General features: G+C 35.7%; 1 protein-coding gene across 50 annotated transcripts in view; it reads left to right on the forward strand.

Annotated features, from left to right (window-relative positions):
- Positions 1–25,187, forward strand: part of camta1b (calmodulin binding transcription activator 1b) — a 698,990-nt gene that overhangs the window by 562,193 nt on the left and 111,610 nt on the right. For 49 of the 50 annotated variants that reach the window (XM_087274121.1, XM_087274128.1, XM_087274115.1 and 46 more), the window contains one exon: positions 21,985–22,056. In XM_087274121.1, coding sequence (XP_087130247.1) covers positions 21,985–22,056 — 72 coding nt within the window. Of the gene's footprint in view, positions 1–21,984; positions 23,646–25,187 lie in introns of all 50 variants that reach the window. The other variant, XM_087274137.1, reaches the window with a different exon arrangement.

The following is a 25,187-nucleotide window of genomic DNA, read 5'->3' on the forward strand; positions in this document are numbered from 1 at the left end:
GCGCATTCCGCAACTTCCGGTGTGAACTCAGCATAAGGATGTGAATGTTTTCACTGACAGTTAAGGTGATTTAAAGTTCCCGAATGAGTCTGTGTTTTTAGCGTTTGTTATCTGGGAATTGCATATCTTGGAATTTTGCATCAGATTCAAGTATCCCAGACAGACATGTAATATTACTAAACAGTATTATATTTAAAATAGCTATATGGCACTATTTAAATCAAATATCTGATATCTAAATATCTAAATCAGATATCTGAAGTGTTCCTCTGAGTTTCAACTAAAAATATTTATTTTTTGCCTTTTTTTAAATGCAAAGTTGTTAGAACTACAAATGTTTTAATTTGTTGCGAATGAAAATTTATTCAGCAACATTTTTATTTTTATTTTGGAACAAATTGGTCAGTAGTTTTCTGAACAACTCTAAAAAATAAGTAACTAAAATATTAAATTATTAAAAATATTAAAATATAGCTGTGAATGTTAACAGATGTATTTACATTTAGCTATTGAAACGTCTTACAGTAGGTCAGCTTGTGATGTGTCATCATGGCAAAGACAAAAAACAATATCAGAAATTATTTATTTGAATTATTATATTTTAAAATGCCTCACAGCAAGAAGGCCGGGTCTTCTGTGCCTACTGGTAGGCTCAGGAGGCTGTTGTCATCCATTTTTGTGGTTAATCAGCTATACTAATAGAGAAGACTCTAGCTTTCCACACCTAACAGATCAAATGTGCATCATCATAACCTGCGTCCAATCTGGGATAACTTCCGGAAAGGTAGAGTAGCCAATAGCGTTAGAGTTAACAAGTAAACCAAGTCCCGCCCCAGGACTGACAAAAATCCAAAATGTTTTGCGCGAGCAGAGAGAAGAACCAACGAGCGAGCAGAGAGAACTGATCGCACGCGAGCGCTGTAGGGATGACCTCGGTCGCGAGAGCGTACATCGTATGCACAGATGATGATGTGCGCACACGGGACTTGTTTTCTCACGCTGGATCAGTTGAGTGCGCGCGTGAAGATCCCTTGTATGCTCGCGAGCTGTAGTATCCTCGCGTGTAGGCCTGTAATCTGCTCGCGGTTCACTTCTCCTCGCGCGTAAACATCACTGATGCGCTCGATTAATATTGGCATTGATTTGCCGCTATATTTGGCGACCTCTGAAATAGAGACTAAGCTGAAGGCGAATGAATGAATGTTTTAAAACACATTGACAATAATCACGTCTGAAATATTTTAAAGTTAATAAAAAATTAAAAGAGGGTTGATCATTTTTATTTAATTTTTCCATTTATGAAAGGATTTTGTTTTTATTAAGCTTAAAGCTGATTGGCTTGTGTTTAAAAACATCACAATATCAATGCTGGAAAACATGCAAGACAAACTCAGCAACACACAGGTAAAAAGCAAAACCGTCTTCTTCTGTTTTATTCCATTTGCTCTTCCATTTTCAACTTCTTCCCTTCTTTTTCTCTTGCCCTTTTCCACCGTTCTCCACCCTCCATCATTCCCTCGTCCTACTTTTCTAGCTCTGTTGTTCTTTTCTTTTTTTTCCGGGCCGCACTTTTGTCCCGTCCCTTCCTTCAGCATCGCAGCAGTGGGAATATTAGCCGGCAGACAGATCATTTAGGGGTCAGACCTGTGAATGTGTTAATTGTGATTTATAGCTGAACTGAATTTAAGAAGAGCTTTTCCTTATTGACCACCTGAAGCTGAAGGCCCAGGGAGAGAAAAAAAAGACGAGGAAAAAAAAAAGTTTGCACCATTTCTTTCTCCTTAACTGCGAACGGCGTCTCTCTAGGGCTCTGTCAGCCCCAGATACTCATACAATTTTAGGATGGTGCGCATTAGAAGTAGCGCAAACGCAGGCAGATTCGATGATGATGATCCTGGAGGGCGAGGTCTGTGAGGTGAGCAGGGCACACTCTCGCAGGAAGTGACAGAATGAGGAAGACCACTGACCTTTACCGTAAAGACGATTCTTCTTCGTCCTCTGCTCTATTTCCTGTGCTAATGTCCATCTATAAGTAATGCTCGTACAGCGCTGAAGACGTCCTCGTCGAGGTTTGGTCTGCATTATTAATGGCTGCTGGGACACGTGAGGTCAGGAGTGAAGCTGGGTGGCTTTAGAAAGACGCCACAGTGATTTGTGAGGAAGTACGGGGCTGAATTTTTGCACCGCTAAACTTAAATGTTAGATTTCATGAAAGAGTGATATAATGATGATCGTTGTATCTCATTATATTGTGCTTTAGAGCCTAAAATAGAGATCACTGTTGAGAATTACATTTTAAAATAAATCAGTAGCTCAGTGAACTAAATCTGGAATTTATTTTTTATATTTCAAAATGTTTTAAATAAAGAACTTAAGGTATTTACAGTTTATTAATTCAGCACTATATGAATCTATTTTTATATTGCTTATATTGTGTATAACTGTAGTAGTAGATTTTTTACAACATCACAATATCACATTCACACTTAATAAAAAAATTTACAACATTTTTGTTACAATTGAATTTGCAGTTTGTTAATTTAGCAGAACATGACTTCATATATATATATATATATATATATATATATATATATATATATATATATATATATATATATATATATATATATATATATATATATATACTCTAAAAAAATTCTGTAATTTTACGGTAATTTTACGGTTTATTTTCGTCAGCTGGGGTTACAGAAATTTACTGTAAAATAACAGCGGTTGAATAACAGAAATTTATACAGAATTTTGCCTCACAGCAAGAAGGTCACTGGTTTAAGTCCTGGTTGGGCTGGATGTTCTGGTTTGCCCCACAGTCCAAAGACATGCACTGTAGGTGAATTGGGTAGGCTAAATTGGCCGTAGTGTATGAGCGTTTGTGTGAATGTGAGTGTGTATGGGTGTAGGAGCACATATGCCGGAATAGTTGCCGGGTCATTCCGTTTTGGTGACCCCTGGTCGATAAGGGACTAAGCCGAAGGAAAATGAATGGATGAATAATAATTGCTTATGTGAGGCGTTTGAAATGCAGGGTCTATGGAGGCAGGAGGGCAGGAATTTTACATTATTCTCTCTTCTGGCTGCCGTTATCAGTCTCACACAATTTTTTTTCTTTTTCTGAAAGTCTTGATAACACCATCTTGGTGTTTTTCTTTTATTATTTCAGCAAATAGGATTGCAAAAAAAAAAAAAGTATCTGTTGTACTCTCTCTCCTAATCACTGCGCTCTAAGCTTATCCAACTATGACCACTTCCGCTGCTGAGAAACCCGGAAATGTGAAAAGGGTCCATGCATTCTGCTTTGAAACAATCTTTTAATCTAATCTGATAAACGACCCATTAAGCTTCTTTCGGTGCATGTTTTCATCCTTTCGGCGCATCATCATTCTTACCAAAGCTTAATAGTCCATCCAGAGCGTTGAAATGACCCTGCGTCTCCCACGAGGAGACCTGCACATTGCTTTACAAAGCCTGCGCTGTGACCGACTGTCCTGGGGCATCTGAATGGAAACGGTGGCCATGAAAATAGAAAGAGAGAGAGATACGTGTGTATCTGTCCCTCTTCATCAGCGGGGATTCGCTCCGCTGCCTCTTCAGACTCTCAATGTCTTCAGCTTCCACTGCCTGCAGTCTCCGCCGCCTCAAGATGACCCTTATCAACGGCCGATAAAAATCCACCAGATAACAGAACGAGGGAGGAAAAGGAAGAGAAGAGTGCATCTGTACGATTAGATAAAGGAGAGGCGCTTTTGACAAACTGAAAGATTTTTTTTTTTTAGCCAAAGGATGTTGTGAATGTGAGTATTCGTCGCTTAAGGCTCCAATGCAATTTTCCCCAGAATGAAATGATTGTTGTGTAGCCGCATTTTTTGGGGATTTTCTGAAATGGATAGTTCACTTTCTAATCACAGAAGTGTTTACATGAGTACAGCACCTCTGGCTCTTTCTCTCTGTCTGTTCTCAGTTTCTCCAGGCCATGCTTTATTCTTTTGCAGAGTATTGTGCTGCAGGTGTCCGCAAAGTGTGTATGTAGGGCCCATGTGTACAAACACACTAAGGGTGCTTTCACACTTCGTTCAAATCCCTTGTCCAAAACCAGGTTCAATTGTCCTCCCTTGCCACCTTCTTGGCTGGTTTGCCTTCACACTGTCTTTTTTCCTTCTGAACCCTGGTATGCTTGCGTCATCAAGCTTCTGTTGTGTGTACAACTGTTGCTAGATGTCGGCCACGAAAGCCACAACACCAAAATGGAAAGACGTACGCAATACAAGGTCATTCTGCTTTTAATGACTCTTTTGGTTTTGGTAACTACAGAGAGCCACTTGCATCTGTCTGCTGTAAAAATATCAAAAACGGAACAGAAGACATTTTTGGATGAGACAAGCAGACATGAAAGCCTGGTTTATACTTCTGCGTCAAGTGACCGGCGTAACACACAGCACATGCAACGCGCGTGGCTGTGCATGTATACTTCTGCGCGCTGTCTCTGTTGGTCTGCATTAACACTTCCAAAACGCTAGTTGGCAGTGAGGTGTAAATCTTCCTCTGTGTCGAGTTTCTTCGCTGCTTTTTTGCGTTTCCTGAAAACTTCCGGGATGTACAAGTGGCTCAAACTCGCTCATTTTGAGGCCGGAACCGGCGGACGTGCAACAACTTTAACTATGAGGTAAACACAAAACAAAACTTTCCATTCGGAGCTCATTCACGGGACTCCACACTTGTAAACAATCACTCGCGCCATTCGCGCAGCTCTCTGTCCCGCCCAGACTCGTCAGCGCTACCAAGCCGACCAATCACAGAGCTTGCGCTACGCGTAGTTGCGATGTGTAGTTACATTTTTTGAGAGGTGCTCGTCAGTGACGCCGATGGCCACGGCGAAGGGATATGCGTCAGCGCCATAGCATACGACGGCATTTGACGCAGAAGTACAAATCAGCCTTAAGCCTCATTCACACTACAAGCGACAAGTAACCGTTCGTTTCAACAGAGAGCGAGCGACTTCCGGCGACCTTAGTCTACAGTGACCAGGTGGGCATGTCGAGCAACATGACAAAGTTGAGAATTCTTCATATTTATGGAAGTGAAGAGCAACTTTCTTAAGCGACAGCCAATCAGATGTATTCTCCATGCTGTAGACCAACACAGACCTACGGTTGCAGCAGGTCACCACCCAGAGCGACAGGCAGCTACAAAGTTGCTACTAGTCAGTCCCGCTTATCCCCAAGGTATTGTTAGGTGATACACAGACATACACATTTCATTATTCTGTACGATTGCGATTATATCAGAAGTGAACTGTACCAAAGTTTATACTAACCATATCTCAGACCACTCTTTCAGACAGACTCGGGTATGGGTCTCAAGTGTGCACCCGAGTTCAGAAGACATCGTTCACACTAAACATACCAAACTCTGACGTCAAACAACCCAACCTGTGAGACCGCGTCCACGCACGGCACGCAGTTTTTAGCCGTTAATGAAGGGTCGTATGTGTTTGTTTCCGTGATCTACGGGGTTTGTTACATGTTTTTCCCACGATGCTGTCAGGGTTTGCAGCAAGCAGTTGTGTCAGGAGAGCTGTATGAGAATTGGAGAATGGCGGACTTTGTCTTTTATGGGTTGAGTTTGTTACCATTCAGACACATCACCTATATCCGTGCTGCTGTGTTCACACATGTTCTCCTCCTCAAGATTACCGTCAGGGCTGGTTGATATGGACAGGGCAAGAGACCTGCTGTACTGCTATTTATTGTGTCTGAATTCAGACCTGGGGATTGAGGAGGAGAGAATAATAATAATTATTATTATTATTATTATTATTATTATTATTATTATTATTATTATTATTATTATTATTATAAAAGAGAAGTCCTCATTTATAGTGTTTATATAAACATGTTAATATTTTTAATGATATAAAAAATTGTGTATAGACCTCTTCAATGTGGTCATGTCATTGACCCATGAACATATTCTGCTTGTCAAACTATTTCATATATAAATATACTATAATAATATATACTATACTATAATATATATAAAATATACTCTCTTTAAATTCGCCTTAAATGGCATTGCTTTAAACATTAATATTTCATGTCTGCTTAACAGACACCTAATACATAAAATATTAAACACAAACAACCAAAACACATCTTCTTTCCTGTAAAACAGGACAAACACCAACGCTGGTTATACCCACAGACAACACATAATGGTACGGTCGGACGTTCTGCTTGCGAACCACCATGGCGCGGCTTCTGATGTAATAAGCGCGCGCCATCCCTTCGCTCAGCTTGGCCGGTCTCGCGCTGAATTCCGAACCCCCTAGACAAACTGTTTGTTCAGTTGTCAAATAATATTTAGTTGAAGTTTATATTTAGTAAGTCACATATTTAGTTTAGCATCAAGTGAAGATTTTTTAATTTTTAATAATTGTCTAATTTTCTCTCATTTCAATTCATGCAGTCTAAAATCAAAACACGGGCCATCAGATACCTAATTATCAGAATAGAAATTTGAAAAACATTCTCAGTTTACTTCTAAATAGTGCACAGCTCTGCTTACACACACACACACGCCCGGAGGCATGACGTCATCTCTTTTCCCATCCACTGACTCTAGTGTGCTTTAACCTTGGCTCAGAGAGTGAGAGAGAGTAATTCTAACCTTAAAAACCTGCTGATTAAAGCTAGTTTGGAGGAATTCGATTCCGCTTAATGCCTTTGGCCCTCCGCCCAGCCCTGACGACGGATCGCCATTAACATCAGCGGACAGCATGTCTTCACTCAGCCGGAGACGTGAGCGGCACACAGACGCTCGCACACATGTGTGTGTCTGGCACGGCCTGTCCCCATCACTTTCATTCAGATCTGTCTCAGATGATCAGCATCAAAACCGCAGCTCTGGTGTTTCCTGCGAGTCACACACACACACACACACAGCGCTCTCCTCCTGTTTCTGCAGACGATGCATCCTCTGTGCTGCGCTTCTCTGTGCACAATCGTGCTCACTGCTAATATGAGGACAGTCTGATGCTTTAATTCACTGGGGCTCTGGGTTAGGGTTCAGAGAGATAAAGAAGGTTGTAGATAAACACTTTTGTAATCAAACACACGGTCAGGTACACAGATAGATAGGCCTTGTTGACAATTTTAATATTCAATAATATTCACTTTTAGAATTAACAATTTACTTACCCTTTGTCATCCAATGTGTGAGTTTCTTTCTTTTACCAGTCAAAAAAACCCCAAAGAGATTCATTCAATCATTTTCTTGTCGGCTTAGTCCCTTTATTAATCCGGGGTCGCCACAGCGGAATGAACCGCCAACTTATCCAGTTTTTACGCAGCGGATGCCCTTCCAGCCGCAACCCATCTCTGGGAAACATCCACACACACATTCACACACACACACACTTATACACTACGGACAATTTAGCCTACCCAATTCACCTGTACCACATGTCTTTGGACTGTGGGGGAAACCGGAGCACCCAGAGGAAACCCACGCGAAGGCAGGGAGAACATGCAAACTCCACACAGAAACGCCAACTGAGCCGAGGTTCGAACCAGCAACCCAGCGACCTTCTTGCTGTGAGGCGACAGCACTACCTACTGCGCCACTGCCTCGCCCAACTTAAAGAGATAGTTTACCCAAAAAATTGCTCCGCCATATCCAGCAGTAGTGATTTATTATTTTCTGCTTAAATCCCTGATGACACACACACACAAACACATTGTGAATGAGGGAGTTCAACACAAAGGGCTCTATTTTAACAATCTAGGCACAAAGTCTAAAGCACATGGCGCAAAAGCATTAATGGCGTGTCTTTAGATGTGTATTTTTTCAAGAGATCACACTTAGCTGATAATCAAAGCGTAATTGGCATGCTGTCTTGGGAGAGAGCCCTAAGCTCGTAATATCATCAAGCCCGGGGCTCCCTCCTGTTAGAAGGGCGAGAGGGGAGTTTGAGCTCAGGCAGATCTCAAGAGCTCCCCTGCTTGTCGCCGTGTGAGAAGTGTAAACTAAGGTTGTCTTGGGTGATAATTTGGATTAGTCGATTGGCTATGGTGTGTGTCAGGGGTCACCAATCTCGTTCCTGGAGGTCTGGTGCCTTGCAGGGTTTAGCTTCAACCTGCCTCAACACACCTGCCTGGGTGTTTCAAGTATACCTAATAAGACCTTGATTAGCTGTATTTGTTTAGGGTTAGAGCTAAAACCTGCAGGACACCGGACCTCTAGGAACACGTTTGGTCATCCCTGGTGTATGTTTTTGGACAGTGGGTGGAAACTGGTGAACTCGGGGGAAACCCACGCGAACACGAGGAGAACATAGAAACTCCACTCAGAAACGCCAATTGGCCCTATAGGAGGTTGGACTAGCTGTGTTTTTGCTGTGAGGGACAGTGCTAGCCACTGGGCCACCGTGTTGCCCTAAAAAGTGGGGGAAGTAGGGGTGGAAGGGGGGAAAACTTCAAGATGAAGATAAATGGAGTGAAAAACTCTGGTTATTTATGATGCTTCCGTAATCATCTAATGGAGCAGATTAAATGAGGTGCCAGCCGTGTTGATCATAAGCACGTGATCCTCTTGAAATTAGTTTATAAATAAACCACACAAGGGTGGAAAGATACACTCTGTGCGGCTGTGCATGGTGTCATCTCACATTCCATTTAAATGTCAGTTGCACCATGGCGCATTTGCTATTTACGTGGCGGACTTTGTTAGTGGAAAAACTGAACGCTTCACTAGTGAATAAAAGGTAAACAGACCGACTGCAGCGTGAGAATAAAAAATGAGCCTCCTCCATTCGCTCTATTTACTGTCTCTTTACTTTACTTTTACTCTTTACTCCTTCACTTTAGTGGATAAGGAAACGGTGTTGTACACACGTCACTGCAGACATTCATTAACCTACATAGTTCATTTTATTTGTTAAGTGTTAAGATTTGTTTCAAAACTATTTCTAAATTCAGTTCTAATGTCCAGCAATTGAATAAATGAACAATAATAACAAAGGTTGGTCAAACAACTAAGTTATATCCAAAAACACGTCCTATTATGGTGATGCATACGTCTCCAAAACCCGACAGGTGGACAAATCTAATATTGTTTTAATTAAAACAAATATAAATATGCATATAATCAATAATACTGCTAAAAATAAGAAGGTTATACAAATGCAAATTGTCAAGAATAAACTGAAAAAAAAGCCCCTTAGATGAAGAAGCAGTGGTTTTTATATTTATTCATTCATTTATTTTCTTTTTGACTTGGTCCCCTTATTAATCTGGGGTCGCCACAGCGGAATGATCCACCAACTTATCCAGCATATGTTTTACGCACCGGATGCCCTTCCAGCTGCAACCCATCACTGGGAAACACCCATAATCTCTGGTTTGAAAACTGAGCCCCGGCTGGGTCAGTTGGCATTCTGTGTGGAGTTTGCATGTTCTCCCTGTCTTGGTGTGGGTTTTTTTCAGGTGCTCTGGTTTCCCCCACAGTCCAAAGACATGTGCTATAGGTGAACTGAATAAGCTAAATTGGCATCCGCTGAGTACAACAGGTGCTGCATAAGTTAGTGATTCATTCCGCTGTGGCGACCCCTGATTAATAAAGGGACTAAGCCAAAAAGAAAATGAATGAATGAATGAATGAATTTGTGTATTGCTGTACGTCCTGTGTGTAAAATGCAATGTGTATGCGTTTAAGGCGCACAACTAACGCACTCTGCGCTGGACTACAGACCTGCTTTCAGTTGGTCAATTAGGCAGTCTATTTTTAGTTCCTCGAAATAGCAACACGCCAACAATGCGCCTTAACACACCTCCTTTCTAGACCGTAACACCCATGAGTCCACAAAGCGGCGCAAATGGATTTACTATTTAAACAACTTGGCTCAAAACAGGAAAATTGGGGTTGTGTGGGTCTGAAAATGACAACAAATCGTGCCAAGCACATCTTGCGCCTTAAAGCGCCAGGTGGATGATATGGCCCAAAGACTTTCTGCCCAGAACCATCATGCAGTCGGAAAGATTCTGCTGCGGCTCTCTTTCACACCATGGTTTCTACGCTCAGCTACACATTCAGCCTGAATTTACTGTTTGATCTTGTTTTCTCAGCGTGAGGAAAATGAGTATCAAAGGCATTTGTTGCATCATTTAAAGGCCTCATAGTCAACACTTTTGCAGCATTTGATTTCCTCCTTGAACTCCACTTATAATGTTAGTCAGGCTTTCTTTTAGCAGAAAAGTTGTAAAAAGCTGTAATGTTGACTGTTTTCTTTCTCTCTGACCGGAGATTTAAAGTATTGTTTGTTTAGTTTTGCTTTACTTTATGTTTTTGTTTACCTTAGTTTTAGTTTTTTGTTTATTTTACTTTAGTTTAGTTTTTGTTGTTTGTTTACTTTAGTTTTAGTTTTTAGTTTTGTTTAATTTAATTTAGTTTTTGTTGTTTGTTTAGTTTTGTTTTATATTTAATTTTATGTTTGTGTTTACTTTAGTTTTAGTTGTATGTGTTGTTTACTTTAGTTTAGTTATTGTTGATTGTTTTGTTTAGTTTTGTCTTATATATTATTTAGTTTTTTTGTTTGCTTTAGTTTTTGTTTTGTTTACTTTAGTTTTGTTTAGTTTTGTTTTATATTTTATTTTATGTTTTATTTACTTTAGTTTTTGCTTTGTTTTTTGCTTTGTTTACTTTAGTTTTTGTTTTTTGTTTTGTTTACTTTAGTTTTTGTTGTTTTTATACTTTTGTTTTATATTTTACTTTATGTTTTATTTACTTTAGTTTTTGTTTTTTTACTTTGTTTACTTTAGTTTTTGTTTTGTTTACTTTGTTTTTTGTTTTTTTACTTTGTTTACTTTAGTTTTTGTTTTGTTTACTTTAGTTTTTGTTGTTTTTATACTTTTGTTTTATATTTTACTTTATGTTTTATTTACTTTAGTTTTTGTTTTTTTACTTTGTTTACTTTAGTTTTTGTTTTGTTTACTTTAGTTTTTGTTGTTTTTATACTTTTGTTTTATATTTTACTTTGTTTTATTTACTTTAGTTTTGTTTTTTGTTTTGCTTACTTTAGTTTTTGTTGTTTTTATACTTTTGTTTTATATTTTATTTTATGTTTTTTTTTTTTTGTATTCTTAAGGTTTAGTTTAGTTTCAAAAAAAAATTTTCAGTGTTTAGGGTTTATAATTTCAAACACGAAACAAACTGTAGACTAATCAGAGCAGACTAGGCCATCTGGCCAATCAGAAAAGAGCGGGCTCTTAGAAAGGAAGATTGTAGAAAGAATGTCGTTTGAGACTATAAAATAACTGTACAGTTAAAGTCAGTATTACCAGCTCTTCTGAATTGTTAGCCTCCCTGTAGATTTTTTTCTCCAACTTTTGTTTAACGGAAAGAAGATTTTTTAGCAACATATTTTTAAATATAATGATTTCTTTTATCTTTGCCTTGATGACAATACTTAATATTTCACTAGAAAATTTTCAAGATACTAGTATTCAACTTAATGGGACATTTAACGGCTTAACTAGGTTAATTAGGTTAAAGTTAGAGTAATTAAGCAACAAACAGTGGTTTGTTCTGTAGACAGTAAGGAAAAAATAAGGCTTAAATCTAATAATATTGACCTTAAAATGGTTTTAAAAAATATAAAAAACTGCTTTCATTCTAGCCAAAATAAAACAAATAAGGCTTTATCCAGAAGAAAAAATATTGTAGGAAACACTGTGGAAAAATTACATGCTGCGTTAAACATCATTTCTGAAATATTTGAAAACTTATAATTTTGAAATCCACTGTATATCATGAGGAAAATAAACGTTATCTGTACATTGGATGTGTGTAAAGTTATTGTATGAAGACTAAAACATGAGGAACATTTAAATTTCATAATAGGGGCACTTAAAGCAGTCTGTTTTTCCTGCTGTGTCCTTATGACCTCTCTTGCGATTGGCTGACCTCTTCGCATGTGTGATGAGGGACTAACGACGCCCACGCTGAGCTGAATACTTAATCGCCGTTAATATGCAAATTTCTTCAGCCATATGGAAATGTGCTCATGATTCTGATATCATTATCATGATGCATGTTTTTTTAGCTTAGTTTGGAGAGGGAGATTTGTGATGTAGTTTGTCTACATAAAATATAATATAAGTAATTCTCTTGTCTATAATGAGCTTGGTGTGAGAGCGTGTTTTAGTTTTAACCTGACCTCAGTCTCCTTGACATACAGCATCACTGAAAATGTCAGCATATGATATTTTAGGGGTTTGGAGATTTGAGGTTCATAATTAATAAAAGTTCATGCGGTAAGAAATGAAGTCAGGAGACTTTAAGGCCTGTAGAGCCTGGGTGGTATTGTTAAGTAATACTAAAATCATAAAAAATAACGTAGTTAATGTAATAAAGTTAAAGCAAACTAAAATATACATATACATATTACATAAAAATCAAAATAAATAAATAACACACAGCATATGGTTATTGTAGTTAAATACGTTTAAAACTATAAAAGATAGTCGAATAAACTAAAGAAAAGAAAAGAAAACGTTAAAACAATTTAAATTAAAACATTATTTATATCATAATAATTTAATTCAATATAATTATATATTAAAATGTTATTTATATCTTATATTATACTTTTAATTTAATAGAAATATATATACAAATATTATTTATATATTATTATATACTTTTAATGTTATAAAGTATATATTAAATGTTATTAAAATATTGTAATATACTTTTCAATTAATAAACTAAATGTTAAAATATTATTCATATAATATACTTTGTTCAATAGGATTATATATTCAAATATTGTTTATATATTGTGGTATACTATTAATTTAATTTAATATCATTATATTCTTAATATATTTTAATATACTTTTAATTTAATAGAATTATATATTAAAACATTATTTATATATTATAATATGCTTTTATTTTAATATATTTATACATTGAAGGATTATTGATATATTGCAATATACTTTTAATTTAATAGAAATAATTATTAAAATAGTATTCATATATTATAATATCCTTTGTTTAATAGAATTATATATCTAAATATTATTTATATATTCTAATACACTATCATTTAATTTAATGAGTAAACATTAAAATGTTATTCATATATCATAATATACCTTTAATTTGAAACAATTATATATTCAGATATTGTTTATATATTATAATATACTAAGAATATAATTTAATACCATTATGTATTCAAATATTATTAATATATTTTAATGTACTTTTAACGTTATAGAATTATATACAAAATTATTATTTATATATTATAAGAAACTTTTAATTTCATTTGGTCTAATAGAATTTCTTTTTAAAATATTAATTTAATTTAATAGAATTATTTATCAAAATAATATTTATATACTATAATATACTATTAATTAAATGTATTGGAATTTTGTATTAAAATATTACATATACATTATAATATACTTTTAATTTAATAGAATTATACATTTAAATATTATGAATATATTATGATATACTATTAGTTCATTTATTATGATTATATATTCTATTATTTTTTATATGTTATAATCATTATAAGTTATATATTAATAAGTTATATATTAAAATATTATGTATATATTATAAAATACTTTTCAATTTAATAGAAATATATGTTCAAATAATATTGATATATTTTAATATATTTTTAATTTATATAATAATATATTTTCAAATATTTATATATTATAATTGTTGGAATATCAAGCCAATTCCATGCATGCTCAGTAAGAAAAGGTCGGGAGAGTTTTTTCTTCAATGCCAAAAATATTAGTAATTTATTATGAACAAATAAATAATTTGATGACAGAGCTCTGGGTTACGTTATCCCAATGCAATACAAGAATTAACTTACTTACATTTAAATACTAACTTACATTTCCTGACTCCAGCATATACACACAACTGATATTAACAGGTGGAGTTTGGTGTAACGTCACTTATCAGTCATTCTGCAGTCCCTTGGCTCTTGTAACCCCCAGACATACTTCCTCTTTCTCCAAACCTTCTCTGCATACCAGAACTGAACAATTACGTGCATCTTTAATACATTTCACAACTTCTACAAAGATCATGACAACTTGTGACATGTCCAGACAGAAGTCTGAAACAAATGCTAAATTTATTCTTATTCTGCTTTTTCCTCTGGTCAGCAGTTTTTGTAAAAGTATGCAGCACAGTAAAAAAGCGTGTGTCTGGTCAAGATGTGTTGTAATACAATAGAAAAGATTGATTAATTTGTTGTTAGTCTAAACATTTTTCTAATAAATAAATACACAAAAGTAATAAAAATAAATTCCTTTTCTCCAACATAATATACAATTAATTACATTTAATATGGTAAATATTATTTATACATTCTAATATACTTTTACATTAATTTAATAGAAGTGTATATAAAATAATAGTTTCAATATTATTAATAATTTAATATTAAACTTATACATATATATATATATATATATATATATATATATATATATATATATATATATATATATATATATATATATATATATTAGGGATGTAACGGTATTGTAAATACCGTCATACCGCAATATTAATTTTTTTCGATATTACCGAAGTCGCATGACTCGGTAAAACTATAGGTCTTCTGAGAAAATTTGCTTAGGCGAATGAAGCGAACGGGAGGTAGCAAAAACTACAATACCCATCAGCCCATGCTTGACCATCATCCCTTGCAGTCTGTTGTCGCTACAGATCCAGTAATGCGGAAATGGAGTGTGCTGCTAGAAGCGGGGATGAAAAGAGCTCTCGAGCGCCGAAAACGGGGCGTTTCGAAATGTGTGGATAATGTCTCAGTGTGGATAATGGAAAACTGAGACACCTGAAAACGGAGGCGGGGCTGCAGACGTTCGCCTCTCTGATTGGGGCTTTTCCTGAATATTAAGTAGCCTAACACGCACAGTCCAGTCCTGCATCCTCTCCTTGTAAGTTCAGACTTCGCAAGTTTGATCAAGGCTGCATCTCTTCTTCTCAGTTTGATATGGAAAAGCAGACTATACCGAGGACACGGGTAAATCTTCAAAGGGAACAATGTACTTTATAACTTCATTCACATCACCCTGGCTTCGTTGTTTCACTTTATCAACAATAAAATGTAAACATGATTTAAGGAACTGCCTATTTTCATTTTAATATTAGCAACTTAGACAACAGACATGTTGAGGCGTCGTGCTGCATAAGATGAGCGTCATCTTCACTGTGGATATTTATAACAAAACGGAGCTGATAACAACTGCCTCCTTTCAATTTCAGTGAAAATACGAAACACAGCCTCTCTTTTGCTGAATATCAGTTTTAAGAATCGATAATGGCCATTTTAAAAGTATAACATACAATAAGTTTATACATTATAGGAAATAAAGGCAAGCGATCAGTCAATATACAGAATGTACGTGGTTACATTAATCATTAACTTATCTTTGCACTCAGCCAAAACACGTTACCTGAGAACAAGTAATAGATTCCAATGACCAAAGTCAGGGAATATGTCGTTAGATAAAGACAACAAGATAAATGAAATATCCCGTTTAATAAATATAGTCAGATTAGATCCAGCAGGAGATGCTTGATGAGAAGTCCGACTAGCAGAGCTCTCATCTGTGTAGATGGGCTGAGTGTGATTAAATGTTGAATGTGATGAGTTTTCAACAATACTAAATTGAAACTTTATTGTTTTTACATGGTTTAATAATTTTTTGTTATTAAAATTGAAGTTCCTGTTTCAAAGCTTACAGATAGATGGCTAATTTGTATGTCATTGACACTTTTGGCACTTTTTTGGAGTATTTTCATAAGTTTTGTTTTTTCCTGTAAATGATTCAATAAATACCGTACCGTGACATTCATACCGAGGTATTACCGTACCGTGAAATTCTGATACCGTTACATCCCTAATATATATATATATATATATATATATATATATATATATATATATATATATATATATAATATTTTTAAAAAATTAAACAACTAATTTCAACTCATAATTTATAATTAAAAATGACAACAGATAATATTAAAACAACTACAATTAAAATTCCAATGCAAAAAATCAAGAAAAATTTATATTGCAATCTTAATAATAGCAGAGTAGAACTGTGTAGAGCACTTGAAAAATGCACAAACTGAGCAGCAGGATGTCTCTCTGGGGATCATTGTCTTATCTTATGAAAACAACATATCAGTGTCCCGAGAAACAGTGTATGGCAGAATCACACCAGCAAAAGACTCACATTTCCCCTGTGGAGATATTTAGATATTAGCATCCAATTCAGTGCTGATACACCCCTCTGAAAGGCACCTTGGTGTCTGTGTGTGTGTGTGTGTGTGTGTGTGTGTGTGTGTGTGTGTGTGTGTGTGTGTGTGGGAGCGCATCTCAGACACGACGGTGGCGCTGATCTAATCGTGTGAATGTAATTAGGCTTTAATTGCTCAGTGTGTGGCCCTCTGGCATCTGTCTGAGTCCCAGACGGCAAATAATGCCCTGTGACGCCGTCATCTCCCAATCTTACTGTTACCAAACACCTCCACATTAAACTCCCACTGAAAACAAACACCGCTGATGCGCTGACGGAGATATGACGACACACACACGGTGCACTGTACTGTACTGTACTTCAGATGTCAAGAGCCAAACACTTTTCTCCACATGCAAAGAGGGAAACATAAGAAAAAAATCTTTGAAACTCTGTTTTTATTAGTAAAATAATCGCATTGACATTGATTTCTCATTTTATTTTTTTCTTCAGAAACCGGTGGACGTCCAGTGTTGTTTTGGATCATTTTTCTTTAAGAAATGATTGTGTTTACTTTACGAATTTTTGGCTAAAATCATTAACCCTCCTATATTTCCCAAATGATGAGCAAGGACATTTTCACAGTATTTCCGTTAATATTTTTTTCTTCTGGAGAAAGTTTTATTTGTTTTATTTCCGCTAGAATAAAAGCAGTTTTAATTTTTAAAACCATTTTAAGGTCAAAATTATTAGCCTCTTTAGGCAAATTATATATATATATATATATATATATATATATATATATATATATATATATATATATATATATTTTTTTTTTTTTTTTTTTTTTTTTGTTATACAATGACTTGCCTAGTTATCATAATTAACCTAGTTAAATTGCACTTTAAGCTGAATACTAGTGTTATACGATCACCAGCAGTGTTTCCCTTGTAGGCTGCTGGTGAACACTCCCTATCATTCACTCAACTATTCATCTGCCACTGAACTGAACTATAAATCCCATCATTCTTTGCACTCACACACCAGTTCCATATCCCCTTGATTGCACAGTTACAGCCGAAGCTGTTCAGGACTAATCAGTCTATAAACACAACATACACCACGTTGCTGAATCTTGTTAGCTGTAAGTGAGCAATTCTAAGTGTCTTTTTTCTTTGTTTGTTTTATTGTTTACATTGTTTTGCTCCCTGTCCTGACCATGGATGCTTGGGTCCTCACCTCCATTGTCAACCTAGGTCATTACAACTAGTCATTATGGCAAAGATAAAGGAAATTAGTTAGTAAATATGTTTAGAAATGTGTTGGGAAAAAAAAGAATATTGAATAATCCTGACCTCACTGTGAAAAAAGAGTGATTAGTTGACTTTACTTAAAAGTCAGTAAAACTGTTACCTTAACATTTTTATGTAAATTATCTATGTGAATAATTATAAAGTCAACGTAACTTTCAAGTTACAACAGGTTTACTTATTTTTTTAAGTAAAGTCAACATCACTTTTAAAAGATAATGAGTTCATGATCACTCACTTTTTGAAAATTCTCAGTTTCTTTGTATTTGAGATTTATAGTTATGTTCTTGGGTAAAAAATGTTTTGTAATGTAAACAACTGATGATATTAACTCCAAACAAAAAAATAAAATGTAAATTGTATGAAATAACAATAAAAGGGTGACATTTACAAACATGTTTATATTCATTTTTGGACACAAAGATGATACCAATGTTTAGGTACCAAGGTAATATCATTTAGCAAAAAAGTAATATAGCGAGGGAAATAACTATTAAACATGCCACCATTTTTCTCTTTATTTCTAAAGATGCTGTTGACTTGAAATTTTCACTGGATGTTGATAACAACCAAAGAAATCCATATAGGCAAACAAAACAAATCTGATTAGTTAACAAGTGAAGTTATGTGTAATAAAATTAAATGGCACAAAGAAAAAATATTGAACACATGAAAAAAGGGAATTTTAAAAAGGCAGTGAAAGCCCAGACAGCAGCTGAAATCTCTCACTATAGTTCTTCAGCAATCCTCTGCCCTTCATCAGTATAAATGAATATCAGCTGCTTCAGTCCAACATCTACATTAGCAGGAGGATGAAAATTAAACTAGGGTGGACATTTCAGCAAGACAATGATCCAAAACACAGCCAAGGAAACTCTCAAATGCTTTCAGAGAAAGAAAATCAAGCTGTAGAATGGCCTGACCAATCACCTGACCTGAATTCAATAAAAAAAAAAATACAAAATAAAGCTCAGATTTGATAGCTGAGATCAACAGAACTATCAAGATTTTTACACTCTGTTGAAGCCTGTGAAAAACTTGTGTGACTTCATTCTCCATATAAGAGGCGTCTTTAACCGGCGGTCATTAAAAAAGGCTTTTATATAAAGAATTAAATACGTTTCAGCAGTTCAGCACTTTCTCTTTGTGTCATTTCAGTGTTATTTCACGTAAAAACAATCAGATTTTGTGTTTTGCTTTATTTTCATGTTTGTATTTTTTGGGTTTTTACTAAAATCTGCTTTAATCTCATGTCAAGAACTATTATTCCCAGGAAAACAGTACTTATTTTCTCCGCTGTATGTAATAATTTGTATTTAAGTTTTATTTTTAAAGGTATGAAACTTTTTTATAGGGTTAAAATACTGCTTTTACGTTATTTAGATTATTTAACTGCCAAAAATGTGGCCACAAATTTAATTATCTGGTCATATAGCTTGTTTCATAACTCAGACAATTTAGAAATATTTGCTGGACTGTAAATTTAACAACGTTACATTATTAGCTGCTTGTAGCTTTACTGTCACAGATTTACTGCATACTTAATAGTGTGCTTTCGTGTGTGCGTGCTTGCGTGCATGTGTGTGTGTGTGTGCTTCATTCCTGTAAAATTCAGCCAGCCAAATGTACAATGAGATCTGAGACAGGTCTCGTAATCCAGTGCTGTAAATAGACTTACAGTCCTCCTGTTATTGACCCGATATGAAGGACACCAGTTACACACACACACACACACACACACCCACAAGAGAATGTCTGAAGAACACATCCTGCTGGATATTTTTATCTGGTTATAAAGAGAATCATACAAGGAGGGATTGTGTGTGTGTATGTGTTTGTGTTTTTATGTGACAGGAAGAGTGAGGAAGAAAGAGAATTGTAATATATATGAGTGTTTGTGTAATATTAGGATTTACAACATTCATTGATCAGTTTTGTGGAAGTGCAAAGCTGCGATTGGTAGTTTGGTTTCATAGTTTTAAGTTTGTGTTGCGGAATTGATTGTTTTAACCCCTTAAAATCAAGATTTAACTGGAAGTACGGAGGTTTTGAAAATTTTATTTAAAACAAAACGCATAAAACGAAAGTGCCCTGACTTTCTGGAAATGTGTGTGTATTTCATTCTAGCTTTGATACTTTATTAAAGGGTCATCTTTTGTGAGCTGTTTGGACAGAACTGTATGTAGGAATAAAGTCTTCACAGTCATATTCGAGTGATATAAAGCCAATAGGTCTCTTTTTTAAATTTTCTGATGTTAAAATAGGATCCAAATCCCTCCCATTTTGAGGCCCCCCACAACAGGACATAGGAGTGAGGTTTCCCCGCCCACCAAATTGATTGACAGCCGCATATTAACATGTCTCCATAGTAAGGCGTAGAATTATCTCCACAAGACAGGACGTGCCCAAAGCATCCAGGATTAAAAGATCAGTTGGCGCCAACAGCTTAGTGGTTAGTGCGTCGACATATAGCACCCAGGTGCCCGCATTGTATATATTTGTTTATTTATTTGTTAATATATCCTAGATTATTTTTGTTTGGGACATCATTTTATTTTACAAATTGCCACATGGGAACTCTAGACTGCTGTTGGAAGTGGTGTTAGAGAGGCCAGCAGGGGGCACTCAACCTGCAGTCTGTGTGAGTCCCAGTATAGTGAAGGAGACACTATACTGTCAGTGAGCACCGTCTTTTGGATGAAAAGTAAACTGTCCTGACTCTCTGTGGTCATTAAAAATCCTGTGACACTTCTCGTAAAGAGTAGGGGTGTAATCCCGGTGTCCTGGGCAAATTCCCTCCATCATGGCCCCCCAATCATCCCCATGCACCGAACTGACTTTATCACTGTCTCTCCACTCCTCTAAGAGGTGGTGGGTGGTGAGCGCACTGGCGCCATTGTCCTGTGGCTGCCATCACATCATCCAAGTGGATGCTGCACACTGGTAGTGGTGTGTAGGGACCGAACCCTGTACTGTACTGTAAGGTCAACATGTCATGCAAAAGAAAAGTTCAGTTCAAACCCATATTGCCAAATCTATATAATCTGTAATCTCAGATATTTACCTTATTATAACATCATAACTACGTAGTTTTACAGACCTCATTATTAACTTAAACTCTGCGGACCTGGTACCGGGTCTGTGACGTCATCGACTTTCGCTTTCAGATTTAAAGGGCTAGCGTTGCACCAGACCCCCGTAAGTGGTTTCGTTTGAAAGTGTAGAATCTATATTTTATGGACATATGCATCACTTTGGTTTTTATTCTACTGTATAAAAGTTATTTACATTTAAATACACAGTATTTTGGATACCCGAGCTAGGTATTTTACATTGGTTCATTTTCATATTTTTTTTTTTATATGACACATGTACAAGTTATAGCTCAAATGAAAGCTCTTGCCGGTGCTCATACAGTTCTAGCATTCTTTTTACTGAATTATATTCACATATCAAACAGTTGTTGAATGAATTGTGGTGTTTCATGGCGCAGAAATGTAAACAATACATTTATGATCAATAAGCAGCCCCAGATAGCACAGACAGCTGCCATCTTTTATCTTATGCTGTGCGCTTCAGGGCCATTCTCCTCTGTTTTTGAGGTGATGTGCATAAGTAATCCTTTTATATGTCTGACGTGGTCCAAACACAGTGAATTATGTTTAATCAAACAAAAGAATAGTGAAATATGTAAACAAGGATCAATCCCTGTGGCTTGTACAGCACCTCTCATCATTGGAATGCAATAACTTTTGCATAGATTATGGTAGAGACCTTTTTCTTTTTTTCCTATGATTACAAACATGTGCAGGAACCACCAAAATTAATTACAGCACGCTAGACCACACAGAACCTAAAAGGTACACTTTCAAATTTGAGTTTATAAAAAAAATACAAAAAGCGCCTCTTTTTTTAGGTCTTTATTATAACACAGACGACATATACAGTTATTTTAAACACTTTCAATAGTGTTTTATGAAAATTCAAAGGGTTTTCTTTAAAATGATACCACATTTTTGCATTTACACCTCTGCATGTGCATTTGGGAAGCTTTTAAATTTGGGTAGGCATAATCCAGGCGGAAATCCCCAAATAGCAGCAGAGTTCAAGTGGTTAAGCTGTACAAACATCTATATTACTAAGATCAGAAGCTTTCTGAAATTCTTTCTCCTGTCAAAAGCAATGAATCTCTGACTGCAGTTCACTTAATGGCCATCGGTGTCACTAACAACATGTGGTTTCTGAATTCTACAATAACTTCTTTTTCGATTTAACTTTTCCAACGTTTGGGTGATTTATTTCTGTAATGTTTACCTGACGGTGTGCTCTGTGTTTTATTTCAGTGTCTGTACGGCTGCTATGTCCACTCCTCCATCATCCCCACATTTCACCGCCGCTGCTACTGGCTGCTTCAGGTAAGAGTTCAGTTTCTCCACTCTAAATGATGCTTCCGATCCAGAACTAACTAAAGATTTTCCTAAAAACAGCTTTTGTTACCAGATGTTGGCTTGCTGCAATTGAACAGTGGTAATTGAGAGTCATAAGCATGTATGTCAGAGCTTATAAGCTGGTAGAGATTTAATCAAGCACTAGATGTTGCGTTTGTGTGCATGTAATCACGTCACAGATAGACAAGATGCGGCATTAAGGGGCATTTTCTAAGTGAACTACACAGTTCTTTTTGAGCATTCACTTAGAAGCTAAAATCGATGTGAATCTCTCCGAGACCAGTGAAAACTACCCAAGAGTTGTCTGGAGACTGACAGAAACTATAAGCTAGCGGGACGTGAGGGGTTTTTTTTTGCACCGCAAGCATCATCAGCGGAGATGTGCAAGCTTTCATTTCTCAGCCACATCATCTACACAGTCTCCAGCTGGCCGTCAGACCGCTGATGCTGCACGGCCAATCACTAGCCATGCTTCCATGCAAAGTTACCAATTTAACTTGTATGGAAAATCGGGATATGATAAACAATTTGCAGCTTAGTTTTGTCTTTCCTATGTTTTTCAAAAGAAAAATGTCATCACTTCTTAATAGAATTGCACAACTCGTCAACAATAGAACTGAAATGAAATGGAACTGGGGAAACCGTTGTAGCTTTGTTTATTACTACACTGCGAAAAATGCGTTTCTTGCTTATTTTTTGTCTTATTTCTAATCCAAATATCTAAATATACTTAAATTAAGAAGCATTGTCTAGACAAGCTAAACATATTGTCTTGTTTTAAGAATAAATGTGCTTAAACTAAGTGTTTTTCCATAAACCAAGGTAAAGAATTTGCCAATGAAGTACATAAAATAATCGTATGTCCAAAGGAAAAGCAAGATCATTTTGCTTACCCCATTGGCAGATTATTTTGCTAGTTTTAAGGAAAAACTGACTAGGTATATTATTTCTTAAATCAATATGTTGACAATATGTTTTGCTTGTCTAGAAAATGCTTATTGGTTTAAGATTATTCAGCTATTTGGACTAGAAACATAAAAAAGAAAAGCCTTTTTTTGCAGTGTACTTAATAAATTAGTTGTTCTTCAGATGCTGTTATGTCATCTTCTGTTCATATGCATGATTTTTGGGAACACAGTCAGTTTATTTTAATGCCAGACTTTGGCTCAGGTGTTTTAAAACGGCTGACATGCCATTTACAAAGAATGCATCTTTGTGTGTAAAAACATGTGAGGAAACAATCAGTAATGGCTTTTGAAAAGCTCAACCTTCACCTTTTTGACATCACATAAAACTGTTCACATAAAAAAAATCGTGACAACCTGCTACTGTAAACAGAAGCTTGCAGCTTTGCCTCTGAGTTCTTCTGATTCGGTCTACTTTTTTTTCTTTTTTAAACTTCCCTGGTGCTGCTGGTTGCAATTTCCAGATTTTCATTGCCAATCTTAAGCCAATTGTAATGGTTTGTTTTGATTTAATTTCTAATTTCCCCAACCTGCCGATCCCGGAGGACCAGAGTACGTGCTCCAGCTTGTCCTGCCCTGGTCCTGATCAAGGTTATAACAGTTTTGGATTTTTCATTAGTTTTAGTTTCTATTTTGTTTTGACTTTTTGTTTTCAAATTCAGTTAGTTTTAATTAGTTTTTAGTGGCAGATTTACTAGTTTTTATTAGTTTCTTTATTTTGAAATTATTTAGTTTTGGTTTAGTTTTTATTAATTTCAGTATTAGTTTTAGTTTTTTTTTTTTTTTCTAAAAAGGATATTTGTTGGGTCCAAGATTCAAAATTAACAGAATAAACATTATAATAAAAACTCAACCATACATTTTTGAAACCTGTTTTCAGAAGACACAAGAACACTAACTCAAACTCAAATACAGCAGCCCACAACAGCAGCCTTACGTACAATATGTGTGCAAGGCTGCTTCTGAGGTTAGATACACAGCAGCGATGTGAAGTTCAGATATTTAATATATGTGGATGTTTGTACTCAACATGGCAAAATTCTGTAGTCAGCAATAGCAATTTACGTCAGATAAAACATCAACATGATCTGAACAATATCTTACAGTAAATGTTTGCCACCCAACTGAAGCATGATTCACTTATTTAAATCCCATTACGATTTTCTGTGATGAAATAAACTTACGCTTTTTCTCCAAATCCTCTCATTTAAGCCCTCTGTGTAACCACGGTTCAGTTGTTCAAGTTTAGTTCAGTCAGAGCAGGCTGTCATGTACTGTTTGTGTTCGGTTCACTGAATCACGCATGCGCAGTATTATCGGTTCACCGCTTCTCAAATTGATCTCAAGTAACGTTACTGTTCTAATAACTGAATAAGAGATATACTGGATTATTTAGAGTCAGAGAGGGGGTATTAGGCTTGTTAAAAAGTAAGTAGTTTGTGGATAAGTGCTTACAGGAGTCGTGAATTTTTTCAAATGATTCAGTTCGATTTGGTGAACTAGTTCAACCGGATCACTTACAAGATCCGGTTAAAAAGATTTGTTCACAATAGCGATACAGAAATAAAACCCATTATTGGGCACAAATGTGTTAAAGCAATAGTTTAAAGTGCCTGTATTCAATGCTGTCACCGTGCTGCTGTCATGTTCACTCGCTGTTTTTGTTGCGGGAGCAACAGTAAGGATGACTCGAGGAGAACCAGCACGATCCGGCCAATGGCTGCAGGACTACAGACTCTGAGGTCCCGTACGGTCAAACACCTGCAGTGCGGAATAAATAGATTTCCTTCTAAAAGTCCTAAAGTAAGATTATGTATTAAATACATTTACAAAGATGAAAACGAAGGAGGTTTCTGCTATAATTTTAGCTAGTTTCAGTTTGTATGAACACAATACAGTTTCAGTTTTTTTTTTTTTTAACTCTAGTTTTTATTTTTATTTTAGTTAACAACAATTATTTTAAATGTTAGTTTTCGTTTTTTCATTCGTTTTCGTTAACTATATTAACCTTGGTCCTGATTCGGTCTACTTTAAAACTGAAAAATGCATTCTGTGTGAATGACCCCTAGTGGTGTTTTTTTTATACAAGTGATTTGTTTTAATCATTCGCTCAGTCAATTTGTTCCAAACACT

This window comes from Danio rerio, chromosome 11 (assembly GCF_052040795.2).
Source record: "Danio rerio strain M-AB ecotype USA chromosome 11, GRCz13ab, whole genome shotgun sequence".
NCBI classification, from domain to species: Eukaryota; Metazoa; Chordata; class Actinopteri; order Cypriniformes; family Danionidae; genus Danio; species Danio rerio.